General features: G+C 40.6%; 2 protein-coding genes across 5 annotated transcripts; both read right to left on the bottom strand.

The window, feature by feature from the left end:
* Positions 1-1,062: 1,062 nt before the first annotated feature.
* On the bottom strand, positions 1,063-5,200 carry LOC146481633 (uncharacterized). 3 transcript variants are annotated; one of them, XM_085107677.1, is made up of 2 exons: positions 5,099-5,200; positions 1,063-3,689 (listed from the first exon to the last, which is right to left on the bottom strand). In XM_085107677.1, exon 2 carries the CDS (start codon positions 3,678-3,680, stop codon positions 2,115-2,117), a length of 1,566 nt encoding a protein of 521 aa, XP_084963803.1. In that variant the 5' UTR covers positions 3,681-3,689; positions 5,099-5,200; the 3' UTR covers positions 1,063-2,114. The 3 variants fall into 3 exon arrangements, with proteins under 3 accessions (XP_084963803.1, XP_084963802.1, XP_084963804.1); XM_085107676.1 differs by having other exon boundaries at positions 4,951-5,186; XM_085107678.1 differs by having other exon boundaries at positions 5,095-5,185.
* Positions 5,201-6,593: 1,393 nt separating this feature from the next.
* On the bottom strand, positions 6,594-13,614 carry LOC146481632 (uncharacterized). 2 transcript variants are annotated; one of them, XM_085107679.1, is made up of 3 exons: positions 13,428-13,614; positions 9,916-10,329; positions 6,594-8,046 (listed from the first exon to the last, which is right to left on the bottom strand). In XM_085107679.1, exons 2-3 carry the CDS (start codon positions 10,322-10,324, stop codon positions 7,388-7,390), a joined length of 1,068 nt encoding a protein of 355 aa, XP_084963805.1. In that variant the 5' UTR covers positions 10,325-10,329; positions 13,428-13,614; the 3' UTR covers positions 6,594-7,387. The 2 variants fall into 2 exon arrangements, with proteins under 2 accessions (XP_084963805.1, XP_084963806.1); XM_085107680.1 differs by lacking the exon at positions 13,428-13,614 and adding an exon at positions 11,362-11,438.
* Positions 13,615-14,136: the final 522 nt, after the last annotated feature.

Here is a 14,136-nt window from a genome sequence, read left to right as displayed (position 1 = left end):
GTTATATAGTTAAACTTGTCACCTGGCAGCCAATGTTTAGTTTCGCCATTAGAAACGTCCCCGCTGAACTAGGAAATGTTTGTTTCCCAAAAGACTTTTCTATTCGCACGCACGCAAAATTGTGATACTGTTCAGTGAAGCAAATTTCCTGAAAAGGAAGGAAGATACATTTTTTATGATGGGTCAGTTCACTTTAACACTCACTAAAGAGTTAATTCTCTGATCCATCATTTGTGTTCTTAGAGCTAGCGGCACAACATTCATTTGCACCCTTCACATTTTTTTTTAAATATCGGAGGCTACGTTTGCTTCAGGGGTACTGGAAGTGATGTACAACAAAAGGCACGTTTCACGCTCTCCTTACGCGCGCAGGTGCCACTTGAAATCTCGGTCTTAAAGAGGATGTTACACTGAACGATTGTCAACGCAATAATTTCGTCAAAAGTTGTTATCATATAAAAGCGGGCGGAAAATTGAAGCAATTTGTCGCGGCAACACATTACAAGTTTGTACCTGCCTTCAATTGAAAACTTACAACGCGTTGCCGCAACAAAATTTGGCGTTAAAAGTTGTCCTTTGAAACATACTCTTTAGTATTATTCAGACTTAAATTCAAGTCATACGGTTCTGTTTCATTATAATCCATAACAACACACATCATATGTGTGTTCGGTTTCCTGATAAACTTTGTTCAAAATCTCACGTTTTACTTCATTCTCTGACCGCGTCCACACTTCCTATCGCTTCCTATCATTGAACAAAACACAGTCAAAGAAAGCTGATCTCTACAATAAAAGGCACGTTCCACGCTCTCCTAACGCGCACAGGTGCCACTTAAAATCTCGATCTTAAAGGTGATGTTACACATACGATTTTTAACGCAACAATTGCGTTAAAAGTTGTTATCATGTAACAGCGTGCGGAAAATTGTTAAGAAGCAAATTGTCGCGGCAACGCACTGCAAGTTTTCTATCTGTCTTTAATTGAAAACTTGCAATTCATGACATTAATTGAAGAAAACACAGTCAAAGCATATTTACAGAAAGCTGATCTCCATCTTGTAAAATATGTGTTGATTTAATATTAATATACAATCGATTGCAAAAACGTTGACACCTAAAAAGCATAGACATTGAACGATGAGACCCAACGAATTTGTGGGTAGTGTTTAAAAATTGGCCCTGTTGGCCAACTTGACACTTTAAGGAAAGCTTGGACAGTTTCCATCATTCACCACGTGCAACTAATTTTGGTTATACCCATAAAGCCATTGGGTCTCGTCGTTCACGGTTTATGCTTTTTAGGTGTCAAAGTTTTTGCAATCGAGTGTACTTGACTCGGTTAACAGGTGTTTAACAGGCGTAAAGTAATCAGTAGATCTGGACACACTTGAATGAAGCTTGTACTAGTTTGTTTTTGTTGATTTAAACAGTGTCCTAGCAGTTTTGTGTAAATGGTGTTTTTTTTTTAGCTCTCGTAATTTGGAGAGTCCTCATGAAGCATGACCACTAATCAATCGTAAGCCGCGATATATATTTTTTTGGTTGCTGTCTGTGAAACTTACAAAATTAATATTCCGTAACCAACAAAATTACAACAATGATTTGTGATTTCAGTCAGTTAAATCAGAGTTACCAACTCATGGCAATGAGCAAAAATGGTCGCTCATTATCAGTCAACTTTTTTTTCAAAGACCTTATGAGGCTCGAATAAGTGAGGGTTCGGTTTATCAGAGTTATCAGGAGTCGAAATGGGAAATACATAAAGACTTGTTGGTCGTAGCGAAATTTACAACGAGCAAGCAGCCGTTGAATGCATATGAGCGCTGTCAGATCCATGTTCATTAGCTACCAGAAGTATTTCAGAACCTCATGAATCTCATAAGCTAAGCGTCCCGAGTACAAAGAATTGCGTGAACAAGTAACAGTTGTTTATGTTAATTCAGTGTTCCAGCCGAAGAAGTTTGACACAGAAGGGACAATTACAAAACGTTTTTCCGTTCCGGCTGGAAAGAGACAACTGAATCTACACTATCAGAGTTCACTCTTGCTTTGGAATCTTTGGTGTCTCTCAGTTACAGACATGGCTGGTTGACTTTTGAAGTGCACCGGCCACTAACTGTCCAGTGTTTCAAGTTCTTCAAAATTTTCTTTTGGGATACTCACTTTCCTGTTACACACACTTTCAATTCTTGTGAGAAATTCTGGAAATAAAGGCAAAACCATTTCCCAAATTTTTTCTGAAGGAGGTTTACCAACTGAATTAATAGTCTCTGCATTACTTTCATTTTGAGAGTAATTGGTTGTAATGATTAATGCATCCTCTCTTAGAACTTCAAACTCATGAAGAAATGGGTCATACTTATTTGGAACATATTCCACTATTCCATTGGTGCTCAACAGATGACCATCTGGTGATATGCCTCTACTTTGGAATTCTGTTCCTGTTCTTTGCAACTGCATTTCAATTTTTTGAAATATTGTCAGTGCCTTTCCAAGAAATTGCCTCAAAAGCTGGAACCACAGGACGAAAAAACAGTCAAAACCACAAATTTCTTTTGGTAGATCCATTGGCTTCCAGCAATATGACAGAGGAAATTTATAACACTGACCCCACACATTAGTTTTTCTCATCAGGAATGAAGGAAATACGCCCTTCCTCAATTGGGCTCTGATGTAATGTATAATCTCAATGCAGCATGTTACAGTATCTGGTGTTCCTGAGCAAAGCTTGTCATATTCATGAAAAAGTACTGCATTTTTAAACACATAAGAAGACAAGCTTATGTCTTTGATTGGTCTGTTAATTTCTGTGCCATGTGTTAATAGATACTTCAGTATCTTGTAGCATTGTTTATGGATTGGATGAAGGTGGCGCACCAGAAACACCTCTGTAGTAGCATGGGAAATGTGGAGATAAGGTGCAGTAGGTGATTGCCCTGAAACTTTGCATACAAGATGGAACTTTTGGTTTTCTATCATTCCATTTAGATGACTAGGGAACCCATGGAAGTCACTCAGAAGAGACAAGTCCTCTACAGAAACTGCCGGCATTATATCAACATCAATGTCCAGTGAATACGACTCCTGGAATAGCAGATCCCATTGACAAAGTCCATTGTAGATATCATGTCCTTTATACTCCTCCTTGAACTTTTGCCACTCCAATCTTAGCGACAGAAACTCTGAACCTTTAAGAACCAAAACACCTTGCGGTGTCACAATTTTCTTCATCAACAGGGATGTAGTAACTTCTTTGAGAACCTCTATGAAAGCATACCGCAACCCCTCATGGTGGATGCAGCATTCATTCTCATAGACTTTTCTGATCATCCCTTTGAAGGCATCATCATTGAGGAAAGAGGGATTAAGAAAAGCTGCCATGTAACCAGGTTGACAACCAAAGGTACCCTCTATCCGAACATTTTCTTTCCTGGAAAGGAAATCGAAGCATACCATGAAGTCAAACTCATTTGGAGAACAGTTCTTGGTTCCCTCTTTAAAACTGCCAACACTTATGACTTCTTTGATACTCAGGTGTGGTTTTCTTCTCCCTAACTCATCCATCAATTGCTGAACAATCTGTTTTGTGGCTGCATAAATGTGGTCAACAATTGCAGGGTCTATGTGAAGATCACAGTACATCTGGTCAACATGTTGCAGAAACTCTCTGACTGCCATTTCATTTGCCTGCCAGTGTTAGAGAAAATAATATATGGCATAAATTAAAGTATTTCAGTGCATCTCATTATTTCCCTGAGGAGGAGTGGGGGACCTAAAAACTAAAACTCTGAAAGGAAACTGATCTGGGTGTGGTTGAACTTTATTTGGCCCCCAAAAGATACCACTTATGGAATAGGCTTGATTAGTTGTTGCTGTTCAGGAAAGGGGCCTGCACTAGTAGATATTTGGACTCAGAAGACAAGTGGAAATCAAGTCTAAAAATGAAAATAGAAGACAGTGTTTCTTTTGTTATTGAAAATTGAGTGCACCATAAAAATACTTTGGCAGCTAAAAACAGAGGCTTTTCATCATCAATACCCTAAGTGAGACCAGAATCCCTAATTTATACCGCTGAGACAATGTGCATTCCCAACCTTTTCACGTGTGTTTTAAGTCTCTCTAACACAGTTCTAAACCTAAACTTTAAATATTCTCAAGAAAGAAACAAAGTAAAAACTGTCTAACACGTGCTCTGGCACTGAACTCAAACATGGCCACCAAAACAGTTCGCGGGGTGGCCCGAGAAAACAGTCAGGGATCCAGAATCCCGTGGGGTCCCTAGTCAATAACATTACAACAACATGGGAGTTTCCCAGAAGGGGAGGCTAGTGCAAAGTTACAAGACTAGCAGTTTATGGTTCTGTTAATGCCAAGCCCCTTTACAACCATCCCCCCCCCCCCTACACCCTACACCCCACCACCCCACCTGGGCATTTGTCAAACATTAGACCCTTATCTTGCTTCAGGTAGAGCATTTTTTTTTCTTAGGTCGATAGGTCGCCCAGGGTTGGGAGATTATCAAAGGCAATTTTATCTGTTGGTTTTGGTAATAAAGCCTCTTTTGTGGTTTATTTTTACTTCCCTGATTGCCTTCAATACAAAACGTTTAACAACTCAGACCACAAAATTATTCATATTTTTGCTATTCATACGGAATTTTTCCTGCTTCCATAGTAGCTCAGTATAAAGAGAGTACGCAAATTAATCTGGCTCAAAGAAACGGCACTCACTAGAATCGCTTAATTCTACTAAAGCTAAATATAATAATCTGGATAAGCAAGAATCAGCAATTTAAGACGGAGAAATTCAATGAAATCTCCTGACTCCCGTACGAATAGCAAATGCAAGTCGCAGTACGGGTGGCCGTACGAATAACCACTGCGTTTTTCAAAGAAATTATGAGCGAGCTTGGAATTGAAGCAGTCGTGCATTGGTGTAAGTAACCAACCATTGGTATATACCTCATGTGAGAATGCAACACATATGGTCTCCCTTTGCTGACTTGAGCTGTCTTTGTATACCCTTTCATTTCTGGGACTTGGATTCGCGTTTTAGAAATAACGGGAACAAGGCGGTGTAATGGAAATTCCACTCACCTTTTACGAACGAAATTGCTCATCACGTTCCACAAGCAATTCGGTGCAGGAATTTCGGAAGAAAAAAACTTTCGTTTTCTTACTTTGGTTCCGGAAGAGATCTTCATCCCCAGGGCCACCTGTTTCCACCTGGCCGTCGAAGCCTGGAACGACTCAATCCTGGACCTCGCACCAAAACAAAACGTGTCGTTTCCAGAGAAGTCATGGTTGCTAAGGTTGTTGCACTTGTTCGTGTCTTTTTCTTCGCTTATTTTTCTCCAAACCTGGGGGATAAAGTGCTTTCACTCACAGATATAGACTTTGACGACAAAGTGTTTGGATCATCCTCACATTTTGTAGTGTCTTTAGCGACTCGTTTTATTTCCCTCCCATCCCACCCGGGAGTAGTTTTATCAATATTATATACGACAGCCGGCTGGGTTTTGTTATAATATCATTGTTCATAATTTCTTTGTTTTCGTAGCTTGTTTGGTAGTTTGGAGTAGTTTTTATATTATATTTTTGTTAGAATTATTTGTTGTGCCTGTTTAAGGAAGAAATAATTAATTAGTTTTATATTAATAAAGGCTGTCTTGCATTCCACATCTTGCCTTCCTATTGTGTTGTATAATTTAGATGGCACGTAGTAAGTCAGATCAAGTCATTTATTTATTTTTTTTCAAAGCGACTTCCTTGATTACCTCTGCTGTATTCGATTTGTAGGGCACGTACGAGGCCGGAACCTTTGAAAAAGCGATGAAATGTTAACATTTCGTAGAATGCTACTGTGTACTAACCTGTTTAAGGTCAACTTTATCACAACTTTGATGCAAGCTATAGCTCAACAAAGCTAAATTTTCGTACAGTGTTAAAGCAGCCAATGTTTAGTTTCGCCCCCGCTGAACTTGGAAATATTTGTTTCCCAACAGACTGTTTTATTCGCACGCACGCAAAATTTGTGATACTGTTCAGTGAAGCAAATTTTCCTGAAAAGGAAGTAAGACACATTTTTATGATGGATCGATGCACTTAACATACACTGTAGAGTTTACTCAGTCTCTGATTCATCACTTTTGTCCTTAGTGCTAGCGTCACAACATTCATCTGTACTCTTCACATTTTCTTTTTTAATATCGGAGGCTACGTTTGCTTCAGGTTCACTGGAAGTAATGTACAATAAACGGCACGTTCCACGCTCTCCTAACACGCGCAGGTGCCACTTGAAACCTCGGTGTTAAAGAGGATGTTACACCGAACGATTTTCAACGCAACAATTGCGTCAAAAGCTGTTATCATGTAGAAGCGTGCAGAAAATTTTCAAAGAAGCAATTTGTCGCGGCAACACATTACAAGTTTGCACCTGCCTTCAATTGAAAACTTACAACGCGTTGTGCCGCAACAAAATTTTGTGTTAAAAGTTGTCCGCACGCTGTGTTTCGTTAAAAATTGTCCTTTTAAACATTTTCTTTAGTTTGTGGGGCTCTGATTTTCTTTATTTACCCTTAAATTCAAGTCATACGGTTCAGTTTCATTTTAACCCATAACTACACACATCACATACCAGATGTTTCCTGATAAATATTGTTTAAAATCTCACGTTGTAGTTCATTCTCTGAACGCGTTCAAACTTCCTATCACTTCCTATTATTGAACAAAACACAGTCAAAGAAAGCTGATCTCTACAGTAAAAAGGCACGCAGGTGCCACTTGAAATCTCGGTCTTATTTTCAACGCAACAATTGCGTTAAAAGTTGTGATCATGTAACAACGCGCGGAAAATTTTAAGAAGCAGTTTGTTGCGGCAACACACTGCAAGTTTTCTATCTGTCTTTAATTGAAAACTTGCAATTCATGACATTAATTGAAGAAAACACAAGCAAAGCATATTAGAAAGCTGATCTCCAGCCGCTACAAAATAAACAATTGGAAAAGGTTCTTGCCCATGGCAAAAATATGTGTTGATTTAATATTAATATACTTAACTCGGTTAACAGGTGTTTAACAGGCGTAAAGTAATCAGTAGATCTTGACACACTTGAATGAAGCTTGTACTAGTCTGTTATTGTTAGTTTATACAGTGTCCTGACAGTTTTGTGCAAATGGTTTTTTTTTTGGCTCTCCTAAATTGGAGAGTCCTCTTGAAGCATGGCAGCTAATCAACCGTAAGCCGCGATATATTTTTTTGTTGTCTGAGAAACTTACAGAATTAATATTCCGTAACCAACCAAAATTACAACAACGATTTGCGATTTCAGCCAGTTAAATCAGAGTTACTAACACATGGTACTGGGCAAAAATGGTCACTCATTATCAGTCAACTTTTTTTCCAAAGACCTTATCCTTTGTTGTGTGAACAACAGCCATTGAACCTTCAACGTGTTCAACTGTGTAGGTCCAGTCCTCAAAACCTTCAATCTGCAGAGGCTCCTGCAAATCATCTTCCAGCAACTTTGGCGGAGAACTAGATCCTACATCATTTCCGTACTTTTGGCGGGCGCGGTTGTAGATCTGTTCCACGTGTGAATGTAACTCGATAGGAACCTGAAACTTACGAGCCAGCTCGTAACCAAGGTTTAGGTCCTTGCAGTGAAGTTCAATGGTAAAATCTGGCTCGTAAGTACCATTGAAGATCAAAGGACCTTCAGTCTCCCAAACGTAAGTGTTTCCAGCGCTAAATCTAATAGCCTCAAAAAGCGATTTTAACTCCACTCCACCCCTCTTACCCAACATCATGGCCTCGCCCATGGCGACCAAGTTAGTAGCTGCCAGCATATTGGAGATGACTTTAGCAATAGTAGCAGTGCCCATCTCTCCCATGTACAGAACTTTCTTAGTGCTCTGTTGAAGAATTGGAAGACAGTCTTGGAAGAGTTGTTTGTCTCCACCAACAAGCACTGTCATTTTACCTTGATACAACAGCGCCATTCCACCAGTCACTGGCGCCTCAAGCACTTGAATACCTCTCTTCCCTTGAAAAACAAAAAGAATGAATGAACGAACGAACAAACGGACGGACGGACGGATGGATGGATGACCGTTTCACTTCCAAGTGAGTGCTCAGTTTGTGTAAATGACCATTTTTCAACTGACTGTCGTAAAACTAAAACCATAGTAATTAATGGTAATAGGAGAGAGTGGACTACAATTCAGGTAATAATCGGGTGAGTAATTTCAAATCGGCCGAGCGCTTAGGCGCGAGACCGATTTGAAATTACGAGCACTATTACTACCTGAATTTTACGACACGGATTCCGATAACCAATTAATTGTGCCAATAACAAAATACGAGGAAATCAGTAATAGAATATTGTTGAACAGGTTGCCAAATTCTAAAGAAAACATGTTTGAAAAAAAAAACCATCTGACCAGTTGATTTCGTCCTTTTTTGTTTTCAAGCTAAAGCTTGGCAACCTGCTCACTTGAGATTTTTTCGCGATTTTGATTGGTTAGCATCGGTTAGTTAAATAAGTTCATTGGCTAGTAACATTTGTTGCTTTATTTTTATTGGCTGTTTAACTGTCCGATTTGACCTGTCTGATTACAAGTGGCTTGTTTTCTGCTTGGAGCCGCAGCAGCCAAATTAAGCAATAAATAACTGCTGTTAAGAACCAATCAGATTAAGGAAGGTGCCTACTTTTGTTACTACGTATCCGTTCTGCGCATCTCGAGATACTCGGGTTTCCTATGGGTGGTGCCTACTAATACAGGGATATTTTTGCGCGGTTTAAAACTATGCGGAGAAAGCAGAACTTCGCAAGGGCCCTTGATACCCAAGAAGAAAATTGGGGCTAACCATGCATTTTTCAGAGATAAGAAAGTGGCTCCAATTTGGAGAAAAACGCCATACATTGCTTTGTATTTTTCTGCTTTGCTTAATTATCTCTGAAAAATGCGTGGTTACTCCCAATTTTCTTTAAGGATTTCAATAGCCCTTGCTAAGATATACTTTTCCCGCATAGTCATAAACTGCGCATAATACTTCGGTATTACTTGGCACCGTCCTTAAAGCATTTTGTTATTGGCACAATTAATACTTTAACTAATCACCACAAACATAACCAACACAATAAACCAATCAGAATACAAAGTATGGACAAGTAAATGGCGTCAAGCGCCGGAAAACTCACGCGAGCAAGTAACGATTGATATTGGTTTGACATTTGATTGGTTGAGAAAATGGCGGGAGTTTTGCAAACCAATCGTGCACCTAGTGTAGTTGAGCAAAACCAAAGCAAAAGCAAAATACCTTTCGATGCTTAATTGAAAACCGCTTTATTGGACAATATTTCATTTCAAATCCAGATTGGACGGGACGGCTTTTGTATTGGCATTTGAATGGACTGCAGCAGCCGGTGTACTTGTATGGCTTGTGTCATGCAAAAAATCGTACACAACTCTCGTTATTGAACAACGCCAGCGCGAGTGCCTACGTTAACATATTCCAAAATCGTATCAAATTTTAGGTAGACTGCGAGCAGTAGTACTTTTTTCCTTAGATCACACGCGCAAAGTGACGGCAAATTTATGCAAGTTAGAAAAGTGAACGAGGAGGGATTGGGGAGAGGGAGGAAAAAGTAGTTACTTCCCTGCGCGCCCTCGTTTTTCGTGGCTCGCGGATTGACCGCTCACTAGATCCATAGCACGTGACAGGCCCTAGGAGAAGAAAGAGACTGCTGCAGTCTACATTTTGCGTGTCGCGCACGATCAATGGAAACCTGGAAGCAAGTTGTATCAGTGTCCATGCGTATCGTAGGCTTAAGGCCTGAATGTCGCATACCACAAGGTTAATTGTACTGGTATAACGTGACTCTATTGTAATTACACGTCTGAATACACACCAGCTTCCCTGGCTAGTTCTAAAGTCTGCTGATAATCTGTGGTCGAATGGTCAATCCACACTCCACCGGATCGTAGTCCAGCCAAGACTCCATCCTCTCCAGTCAAAACCTGTTTAACATGCGGAGGAGCTGGCAGCGCTGTCATGACAACATCGCACATTTTAGCCAGTTCCTTTGGGGTCCCCGGGCGAGGTATATTTTCAGGGAGATCTTTGCCTGCTTCTGGGTTGCTGTCGAGAAGAGCCGATAATGTAAAACCAGACTTGAGAAGGTTCTTGGCAACTGTTGATCCAACATTCCCTAAGCCAATTATTCCAATTCTCTGTGCAGTTTTTGTGGAGTAGCACGTTCTATGATGGTAACCATGGCGACTAAACAGCAAACGAATACCACCTGTTATCCTATTCATTGTGGCTGAAGGAGAGTAAAAGAAACAGAAAACATGACTATCAGTAACATCAGAGAAAACGAAGAGTAAAAACAAAATGCATATTGAGCGTCCTTTGGTCAGTATGGTCAGATTCGGTTCCCCAGGGAGAGCTGCCCTAATCTCGAACCAACATCTTACTTTTTGTACCTGAGTCAGGTTACGAGATAACAGTTGCCTTTAAATTTGTAACTATGATACAACCCTTGCATTAAAATCGATAAACTTAATAAATGTTTCAATAGAGTTCAAGTTATAAGGTAAAGTAAAATTAGTTCGAGTTAGCGGGGAGATCGAGTCAACCGAGTTCGAATTAGCTTATAGTGATGTGACTGGAACAATGGGATCAATTCCCGGGGAAATCGGATTTCGTTCGAGTTAGCGGGATTCGAGTTAACCATTCTCGAGTAAGCGGGGTTCTACTGTAGTTCATTAACTTAATTGCATTGTTCGTTATTATAGTAAGGTAAAATATTGGATAAAATAGCTTAATATCGGTACATTAGTTTGGGTTTGTTTGGCTCTCTGAAGGATTAACCGTAGATAAATAAAGTATGACTATATCTCTAAAAAACTTCATATTTTTCTTACCGTAAAAGGCTTATTTAGCCCCTCCCCCCTGTTAGAGGGATAAGTGCCCCCCCCCCCCGCCCCAGCTTTATTAAGCAACCATCTTTCCCATGTTAGAAAAGAAAAAAAAAACTTCAAAATTTCAGCCAGTTTTGGAAAGCCTGGTTTTCAATGTGTAGAAGTATTGGTAAGGTAGGATTGACATATACAAACTCATTAGTGCTACATTTCAGTTATATGGTAAACTTTGATTTGGAAAAGGTGCGCAAAACGCGTGATTTGAGATAAGCCGGCCCCCATTTCTTATAAGCCACCCTTCTGTAGGCGTGCAAGTAGAGCTTTTGCGAGTCCAGGTAGGTAGCTGCTTTGCCTATGTGCTTATTAAGCTCAGTATCTAGTGAAAGGCAGTCTGAGATCGTCGAATCCAAGTATGCGAAGTAGTGAACAACCTCCAGTTCGTAGTCGGAGATTCTGATGACGGGTGGGGAGAACCCTTCTGACACGTGACCTGTATTTCCTTCAGACTGACGGTGTCCGAAATCTTGGAAGACCTCGTTAAAGCACTCATAAGCTGCTGAAGCTCTTGAGCTGAGTGGGTGGTGACTGCTGCGTTGTCATCGAAGATGAAGTCCCGCAGGCATTTCAGCTGAACTCTTGAGAAGTTAAGAGCTTTCCGTCCGACCTGGTCCGGAGGTAGATGCCCTCTGTAGCAGATCCGAAGGCGTGCTTCAGCAGAGTAGCAAAGAAGATCCGAAATAGGGTGGGTGCAAGAATGCAACCCTGTTTCACTCCACTACGGATGCCAAAGGAGTCTGATGTTGAGCCGTCGAAGACCACAGTGCCCTTCACGTCTTCATGGAACGACTTGATGATGCTAAGGAGCCTAAGAAAACATCTAGTCTTGGTGAGGATCTTATAGGCCGTCCCTGCTCATCAGATCGAAGGCCTTTGAGAGATCAATGAAGAGTGGCTGCCTTTGCTACCTACATTTCTCCTATAGCTGTCTGAAATGAGAATATTATGTCGATGGTCGACCTGTTAGCTCGGAAACCGCGCTGCGATTCTGGGTTGACTCTTTCTGCAAGTACCTGGAGTCTCTTCAGTGCGACTCGAGCAAAGAGCTTTCTGACAATGCTGAGGAGGGAGATGCCGCGATAATTATTACGGTGACGATGTTGGCGTCCCTCGTCCTGTGGTACTTCATCTTCTCTCCCATGCAATCTCGTACCCAGAGTCCTCAGGCTCTTTGGGTACGAGATTGCGTCTCTCCAACACGGACTTCTTCGCTGTAAACTTTGAACAAACCAAACACCACAAGTAGTACAATTTGACTACACTTGACTTGACTTCCAGTTGGGCACATTTGCTCACGGTTACTGGAATGGGGAGCGTTACGTTTCGGCGAAATGTTTTGACGACTTACATATCTTACAACTTTTCGCAAAACCAAGTTTTCACTCCTTTATTTCGGCTGTTTTTTACTACTTGTTCGCTTCGTTTCCATCAGTCCATCTCTAACGATTTTTCGATCCGGACGCAATAAGCCCGGGAATAAGGTAAATTCGAGACTTTGCGAGGCTTGTTTTCTTTTCTGCGATCCCCAACAATGTTGGACACTGCTCTACCTCCTCACAAAAGAAATCGGAAAATCGAGACGGCCTTAAGCAAAATGGAGACTAGGAGAGTCGTGGTAGGCATTCGCGACCCCTAAAAATGTCACGTTTCATTTACCAATATTTATCCACACATTTTCGCCAATGTTTCCTTCCTCAACTGAAAATGTTATTGCTAGCTTAAAATTAACTAAAAGCACTGAATGAATTTTAGGGATCAAAGGTCGTTTGAGGAGCAGGTGTACGTTACAGATGGTGGCTCCTTACACCAGGGTATTTTTGCGCGGTTTATGACTCTGTGAGAAAGCAGATCTAAGCAAGGGCTATTTTCAGAGATAATTAAGCAATAACAATTTCTAAAAGCCTTAAAATGCATAACAATAATGGCAATTTTTTTTTCAGATTGAAGCGTTATTGTGCCCATTATTTTTGAGTTGTCCTCAAATTAGCACCGAATGCAAGACAAGAAGCTGTCACGCAATGTCACACTCTCCTTAATTAGCATTATTATATTCGAATTCCAAATATTATGATGTAAAAATGAAATTAAATGAAGGTTAGTGACACCCCTTGTTCGTTTTGACAGAGGATTCGTCGAATACACTCCTCTTGTTCGTCTTTGAGTGTTTGATTAAGAATACAGCTTTCCAGAGATTTACAATATAAAGCCATCCGAGCCGAGGACCTGCTGGCGGTCTGCAGAGAGGTCGGAGTAGTTTGAAGTCGTGCGTCGATAGTTGCATAGCCGCGTGAAGAACATCGAGTTCGAGGCCGGTGAAGACAGCGCCTGCCCGGGAACCTGAGCTCTCATACGATCTTCATTTTACTCAACCTTATTTATATTTAGAGCATTTATCAAACTGAATGGCTGGTATTACTATTAATCATTATGTATCACCTACCTTTCTAGATTATTCCGCAGCAAATTATTGCACAATCCGAGACACCTTGAATAAATTTTAGCAGTCTTTTTTCAATCGACAAAGGAAGAACGTGAGCCTATCGTGTCGGTATAAGGAAATCGAACCCTCTGTGCAGTGATCGGTGGGCAGCCGGGCGGACACCAGATTAGTTACACCGCCTCGTTTTTATGCAGAGTCATAATTATGATAAGTAAAGCAAGCTATCGCGTTACAGCTTAGCTCTAAAGAGAGCTACACTAGTCTGCGCCCGCGCTTTAAAAATAGCGAAATTTTCGCCCAAAGTTTGAGAAACACCCGCAAAAATCGTAGAAACGTAGAAGACTAAAAACGAATACCGACCTCTCAGGTCTCTTCCTGATTTAAAAAACCTAAAAAGCCTGAAAGTGTCTGTTTTCACGGTATTATTTTATGTCACGCAATTAGCGAGGTGTTCCCTTATGGTCTTTCGGAAACTCCAGCGGCACCCAACGACAATTTTCTTTCAGATCCTTTGAAACGTTATTTTAGGCAATCTGGAGTGGCTTTAAAGCTCTATAGGTTCATTTTAGGCAGCGCTATAATATTTTTATCTATTCGGTCATTCCGAGGGGAACTTGAGTCTTTTCGAAATTAGTAGGGCATTTTTGTCCGTTTCCCGAAAACCTTAGGTCTTATTTCCTTTCCGAAAATCTTAGCTGACCTTTTTTCG

The sequence above is a fragment of the Pavona decussata genome, unplaced genomic scaffold, assembly GCF_977016875.1.
Source record: "Pavona decussata unplaced genomic scaffold, jaPavDecu1.1 SCAFFOLD_48, whole genome shotgun sequence".
Taxonomy (NCBI): Eukaryota; Metazoa; Cnidaria; class Anthozoa; order Scleractinia; family Agariciidae; genus Pavona; species Pavona decussata.
The sequence above is the reverse complement of the archived record's forward strand: the minus strand, read 5'-3'. Positions and strand labels throughout refer to the sequence as shown.